General features: G+C 42.3%; 2 protein-coding genes across 2 annotated transcripts; both read right to left on the bottom strand.

Moving 5' to 3' along the window:
* Window positions 1-232: 232 nt before the first annotated feature.
* Window positions 233-1789, bottom strand: LOC111382921. Its single transcript, XM_023006952.1, has one exon. It carries the CDS (start codon window positions 1787-1789, stop codon window positions 233-235), a length of 1557 nt encoding a protein of 518 aa, XP_022862720.1.
* Window positions 1790-2811: 1022 nt separating this feature from the next.
* On the bottom strand, window positions 2812-4239 carry LOC111382920. The gene is made up of 2 exons (XM_023006951.1): window positions 3950-4239; window positions 2812-3859 (listed from the first exon to the last, which is right to left on the bottom strand). The coding sequence occupies exons 1-2, from the start codon at window positions 4237-4239 to the stop codon at window positions 2812-2814; spliced, it is 1338 nt and encodes a 445-aa protein (XP_022862719.1).
* Between the last annotated feature and the right edge of the window lie 3204 nt (window positions 4240-7443).

Genomic DNA, 7443 nt, shown 5'->3' with positions numbered 1-7443 from the left:
TGCAAATGATAGACCTCCAAGTGAAGGCTCTTAGCTTGGGCTCCGATATTGTGGCGAGAGGTTCGGCCTCTACCCATTTTGTGAAGTACTCTACTGCTACAGCAACAAACTTTAATTGACCTCTTGCCATAGGAAAGGGGCCGAGGATGTCAACTCCCCATTGTTCAAACGGGGCTGAACAATTAATGTTGGTGAGGTCTTCGGCTGGTGAGTGGATAACATTACCAAACCTCTAGCACTTATCACAATTTTTAACATATTCTGAGGCGTCTTTTTTCATAGTTGGCCAGTAGTATCCATATCGTACGAGTTTAAAGGCCAAGGCCCTGGCTCCTTGATGATTCCCGCACACACCTTCATGAAATTCAGCAAGGGCCTGGGATGATTCTGATGGCCTAAGACACCTTAGGTACGGAAGAGTAATACTTCTGCGAAAAAGGATACCGCTGATCATGCAGTACCTAGGAGCTCGGGCTCTGATGCTTCTGGCCAACCTGGCATCGCTTGGTAGATTTCTGTTTGTGATGAATTCTATGATCGGGTCCATCCAGGATGGTTCATTGTCAATGTCCATGATGTCGAGGATTTGACTGATGCTGGGTTCTGTGATGATTTTAATGTGAACCGTTCTGTCAAGGCCGTCTATCCCCATGAACACAAGCTTGGATAGTGCGTCAGCTTTTCCGTTGTCCTTTCGAGCAATTTTTGTAATTTCACAGCTCTTGAATTTTCGTTGAAGATCCTGAACCTTCATACAGTACAAACTTATTTTCTCCTCCTTTCTTTCAAATGATTCTTCAATCTGTCCGACCACTAGCTGTGAATCGCTGAATATCTTTACGAACTCGAGCTCTAGGCAACGGGCTAGCTCAAGAGCAATAACGACGGCCTCATACTCAGCCTCGTTGTTGGTTGCTTCAAACTCGAACCTGAGAGCGCATTGGATCTCTGTTTGTTTGTCAGGGCTGATGATGATGACCCCTGCGCCCGAGCCCGAGGAGTTCGATGCTCCATCCACAAAAATTTGCCAAGTGTCCAAATTAGTGCTCATGCTCGAGCTGTCACCTGGCCCCCGAGGCCTAGGGGTTAGTTCTGCAATGAAGTCGGCTAGAGCTTGGGCTTTGATAGATGGGCGTGGTTTGAATTCTATGTCAAATTCTCCAAGCTCGATTGCCCATTTCATCAGTCTTCCTGATACGTCTGGCTTTTGAAGTATGTGCCTAAGTGGTTGATTAGTGAGCACCACAATAGGGTTAGACTGAAAGTACTGCCACAGTTTCCGTGCTGCTATAACCAAGGCAAGGGTAAGTTGTTCCGCCAAAGTATACCTTGTTTCCGCATCTAGTAGGACCTTGCTTACATAGTAGATCGGTTGTTGGACTTTGTTAACCTCTTTTACCAAGACCCCGCTGACCGCATTTTGAGATACAGCCAGGTACAAAAATAAGGTGTCACCTGGCTCAGGCTTAGTTAGAATTGGAGGAGATGCTAATGTCTGTTTGAGCTCCTGAAGAGCTTTCTCACAGTCTTCACTCCAATCAAAGCCTTGGTTTCCTCTGAGGACTTTGAAGAAGGGATAGCACCTGTCTGATGCTCGGGACATGAACCTGTTCAAGGCTGCTATCCTACCAGTCAACCTCTGTACCTCTTTCTTGTTCCTTGGTGATTCCATAGATGCTAATGCTTGTATTTTGTCAGGGTTGGCCTCTATCCCCCGATGAGTGATCATGAAGCCCAAGAACTTGCCCGAGGCCACGCCAAATGCACATTTTGCGGGGTTCAACTTCATTCCGTACTTTCGCAAGGTGTTGAACACTTCTTCAAGATCTGAAATATGTTGGTCCACCGTTTGCTCTTGACCACCATGTCATCAACGTATGCCTCTACGTTCCTTACAATCAAGTTAGCAAAGACTTTGTTGATGAGCCTTTGGTATGTTGCCCCTGCATTCTTCAAACCGAAAAGCATGACCTTATAACAGTATATGGCAGAATCGGCCATGAATGAGGTCTTCTCTTGATCTTCCTCGGCCATGAGGATTTGATGGTAACCAGAAAATGCATCCAAGAAGCTGTATAGCTTATGTCCAGACGTGCTATCCACCAAGTTGTCAATCTGCGGTAGGGGATAACTATCCTTTGGACATGCTTTATTAAGATCTGTGAAGTCAATGCAGACTCTCCACTTACCATTGGCCTTCTTCACTAAAACAACATTGGCAAGCCAATCAGGATATTGGACCTCCCGAATGAACCGAGCACTGACGAGTTTGTTAATTTCTTCGCGGATGACTTCCCGACGTTCTGGGGCAAACTGTCTTTTCCTCTGTTTTATTGGCCTGGCCCCTGGGCTAATGTTAAGCCTGTGGACTGCAATTTTAGGGTCTATCCCTGACATATCCTCAACTTTCCAGGCAAAAAGGTCAATGTTGCGAGATAAGCAACCAACAAGTTCTGTCTTCAGGGTGACGTCAAGATCCCGACCAATTGTCACCTTCTTATCGTGCTCGAGCTCAATTTCCATCAATTCTTCGACAGGAGCAAGTCTGACTTGTAGCCCATCCTCGGGATTCATCCTCTAGATTTGCATGACGTCGCTATTTATTTCCCGAACGCTGGCAACATAGCATTGTCTGGCAGCTGTCTGGTCTCCACGGACAACCCCAACGCCATTACTTGTTGGAAACTTCATGGCTAGGTGGAAGGTGAACACAATGACTTTAATCTTGTTCAGGAGTGGTCTTCCCAGAATCGTGTTATAGGCCATTGGGACACGTACCACTTGAAAAGATGTCATCTCTGTAACCTGTTTCTAGCCAGAACCCAAAGTTAGTGGAAGCTCGACGACACCCTCTGGAGTGATGACTCTTCCACCAAACCCCTGGAGAGGAGTTTTAACCGCTTTGAGCTGGTGAGACGAGATTTCCATTTTAGCAAAAGCTTCTTGTGAAAGTATATTGGCCGCACTCCCGTTATCAACCAAGATCCTCTTTACTTCGAAATTGGCCAAAATTGCTGAGATTACCAAGGCGTCATCATGTGGGAGTGATACGCATTCTAAGTCTCCGGTCCCAAAAGTAATATCCTCCAGCTTTCCATGGGGCATTCCAAATGCCAAGGCATATCGTCGGGCATATTGTTTTCTTCCACTGTTGGAGTTTCCTCCCGAGGCAATACCTCCAATGATGATATTGATGGTTCCAGCAGTGGGTTGACCATCCCTTTTTCCCTCAGGGTCTTTTTCCCTGCCACGATCATTCCTCGGACGCTTGTCGTTACCGACGTAGGAACTCAAGAGTCCTCTTTTAATAAGGGCTTCAATCTCCCGTTGCAGGGCCTTACAGTTCTCCGTGGTATGCCCATGATCCCGATGGAACTCACAGTACTTGTTCATGTCCCTGGATTCGGGTGGTGACCTCATTCTGACAGGCCATTTCAGTTCCTTCATATCCTTGATCTCCATCAATAAATTGGTCTTTGACGTGTTTAAACGCGTGAACGGTGTCGGGGGAACCTCCTGCCTCTGTTTTTTCCGATGTTGTTCTTCACGGGGGTTCGGGTCATGCTGTCTTTTATGCTCGACCCTGTCATGGGGTGGTCCAACCTTTCTCGGGTTCAGTGTTTCCTCCATATTTATGTACTTCTCGACTCGGGTAAGAAGCTCGGTGACTGTCTTCGGCGGAGTTTTGGATAAAGACATCTTGAAAGCCTCGCACTTTATGGCATATGTGAGGGCAGAAACTGTTGCAGTTATGTGTAGGTCGGGAATCTGAAGTCTTTCCTTGTTTAACCTGGTCACGAAGTCACGTAGGGTCTCATTTTGCCCTTGTCTAAGTTGCGTGAGGGAAGCTGCTGTCTTCCTGATGCGTTTGCTGCTTGCGAAGAAAGCGGAGAACTTGTCTGCCAAATCCGAGAATGAGGCTATGGAGTTGGACTCTAAGGTTGAGAACCAATCCCTAGCAGCATTCGTCAAAGTTTGCAGGAAGGCCTTGCACATCACTTGATCTGGTGCAACCTGCAGATTCATGACGTCCGTGTATATGTTCAGATGATTGATTGGATCGGTGGTCCCATCATATTCTTTGATCCTAGGATACTTAAATCTGTCTGGCAAGGGGAATGTTAATATCTCGGGAGTAAATGGAGTGTTGGGACTGAATCTTGTCGTCCCTTTATTGCCCTGAAGTAGGCCCGCCGCAATTCCTTCTTGAATAATCCTAGCGAGTGCCCCGGACTCCATGGTCACTGATCTCGAGGCCGAGGTCAATGTGGTATACCCGAGGCCCCTGCTCCACCATTGTCAAGGACATGTGCTCGAGCTCGAGCATCAGCCATAAAACCCCCCTGGGGTGCCGGTGTGGGTGACGGATGCGAATTTCTTTGACTTAGCAGCTGAGTCAGTGCGGCGACCTGTTGTCCGAGCTCTTTAAAGGCTCCAGTAGTGACGACTGCCGGCTGGGGCTCCGGCACTTCTGATGATTCCTCTTGAGGAACAGGGATATCCTCAGGAGGGGGTTGGTTTGGAGTGGATGAGCTTGCGGGTGGAATATCTGATCGTGTGTTTACCATGGCTTTTGGTAGCGCTTCCCACAGACGGCGCCAATGATGCTACCAAAAGTCGTACCTGTAGATTTCCCGAGCTTGATGACAGATGTGGAGCACGAACGTGATCTTCCGATACCTGAAATAAAGGCAACGAGGTGTGTTCTCGTCGCCCCTCCGATGCTTAAGTCAGAAAGGGAAATATATGCGTGAGGCTATGTGCTGAAGAACAATGTAAAACGTACCTGAATAATGGTTCAAGGTTCTGTATTTATAGTAGTAAGTGACGTTCTCCTAATTGGACTCAACTAGCTGGATGTCCTCATCTGTTGGAGTTCTGAGTAGTTAAGGAGTTGGTTGAATTCCAGAATTATATGTGAGATAGGATTCTTGTGGGAGCTAAGATTCCTAATTGCGTAGGAATTCTAAAGGGTCAACCATCGTCAGTTGTGAGGGGGAGCACATTCCCGAGGACTATGCCCGTGGACATATGTTTGCAATATGCGAAGCAGCATGGAGATGTGGTTGGGCATAGTGTCTCGAGGATGAACATGCTCGAGGACACCGCAGATGGATTTACAACTTTATCAAAAATAGTCCTCGGGATATACTGATCGGGGGATATTGGAAAATGTCACCATCAACATTTATCCATTAAATCTTCGTTTTCATAAGGTTTTATTTTTCAAATTTTACAAAATGGGGCTTCTATTCTAATTTCCATAGCTTGTTGAGGATATAAACTATGACATGCCACATGTTGTGCCAAACAAATCCGATGTTTGAGGGTCATATCACTAGTTTTCAGAAATTTGAAAAATAAATAAAGTAGAGCACAACCTATGGCATCGTCAAACTTGTAGACACATGTCTTTGTGTCCGAGGCATGACGTTGTCCAATACATATTGTATATGATACCCGACTCTGAAAAAAAAATGTATCAGTGAAAAAGATGAATTGTTTTTAAAACTGCCCAATAATAGAATGCCAAGTGGCATGTTATCAACAATGTTGTCAAAATTATTTAAAGCTGGACAAAACTCCTGAACCGAATGATTCTTCTTAAGTTAAATATCAGAACGGGTATTTGAATCAAGAACCGATGAGTTAGTTCGGTTCTAGATCAAGAATCGAATAAGAACCAAATTTTCCTAATTTTTTAATTAATTTATTTTTAAATAAGCCAAATTATTTTCTAAAATAAATTTTTTAACTAGTTAATTTAGTTCAAACCCAAAAATATGTTTTTCCTATTTTTAATTTTCAGTTCAAAGCCAACGTAATCAAATTGACCTAAATTAATCTGTTATTCTACCGTAGTGTCGCTTCTACTGTTCTGAAGAAATCGAATTGAATCTGAGAAACGCTCTATTAATTATTTTGAGCTCGCTATCTTTCTCTTCTTATGTTTTTAATGATAAAATCTATGGAAAACTCAGTAAAGAAAGATGTAAAAGATACATAAGATTGGACTACGTTATTTTGTAAGAATTAGATTAAACATATCATTAGTTGAATTAATGTAACTTTGTAAATATTAAAAAAAATTAATTATAATATGGAACCTGGGAACCGAATGGAACCAAACCTGAATGGTTCCATAATTAAATTTGGACACGACGATTTTACTTATAAATATTCAAAAATTTCGATCCAACTCGATTCTTGTTACCGTATGATTTCTTAAGATGATAATACTTTCATCTTGAAAATATTTCTGGGCTCGGCTTGGGCCCAAGCTTAACTAGGACCTCAGAAAAAATTTGTTAGAGTGTGATTGCCTAACCCAAAAAGTTAGTGGGCGACATACGTTGTGAAGGGTTTGTGGTGGTAGAGGAGGCATTGGGCCGAGAGGGTATAGACTTGTTATATATATATATGCGCACATACACGCACTAGGGTTTCATTACAATATATTATTTGGAGTAGCCGCAGCTCTTGTTTTCTTATTCTTCATTTTATATTGCCGATTGTCATTTTTCCATAACGGAAAAATGCACCTAATTACTCAAAATATCTCGTTTACCTAGGGTTAGAAGAGATGGATTGATTTATTGAATTAAAATCACCAATTTGGTCAAAAGAGACGCCGCCGCTAGATTTTAGGTTTTCGATCCTCAAAATAAATAGTAATCTATAGAATTGCAACCAAAGTTAAGTATAGTGCCAGTGTTCATAGAAGTAGAAGAAAATGCAAGTAATCGGTCCCTTAATTCCCTTCCAACGATCTACCATTAATTGAGAATATGAAGGCAAATTTTGATCCGACTTTCTATGAATACTTGCTAAGAATTGGATATGGAATAGAGCAACAACATAACTATAAGTGTATTAAGTTTACGAATGACATTATTATACCATATGAGGATAAAATTACATCTTTGAAAATTTTAATCCATCATGTCTTTCCAAATATAGAAACATATTTTGACAATTTACATGCAATGGCAAATAGAGTTATTCTTACGCCCATATATGAATGTGCTAAGCATGTTAATAAAATTTTCTTAGAACAAATTCCCGATAAAATTTATATCTACTATAGTTTTGATGAAGTGATTGAGAAATCTTAACAACGCCTTCAAGAGGATGTTTTAAATAGTTTGATCTCAAAATGGTACTCCATTGCATGAACCGAAACTTAAAGTGAACTATCCTATAATATTGTTGCGTAATATCAATACATCCAAGGGGTTATGCAATGGAACATGTCTTACTTGTTAAAATTTGAGAAAAATGTAGTGCTTGCTAAAATTACAATAGGTGAATAGTATGGAAAACATGTTTTTTCTTTTCTTTTCTTTTTTTAACCAAGAATTCCTTTCATAACTCTACGAAGTAATCAAACCTCAATTCCATTTAGAAGAACTCAATTTCCTATTAGGTAATCTTTTACAATGA

Source organism: Olea europaea, unplaced genomic scaffold (genome assembly GCF_002742605.1).
Source record: "Olea europaea var. sylvestris unplaced genomic scaffold, O_europaea_v1 scaffold2585, whole genome shotgun sequence".
Taxonomy (NCBI): Eukaryota; Viridiplantae; Streptophyta; class Magnoliopsida; order Lamiales; family Oleaceae; genus Olea; species Olea europaea.
This window is presented reverse-complemented; position numbering and strand designations above follow the sequence as displayed.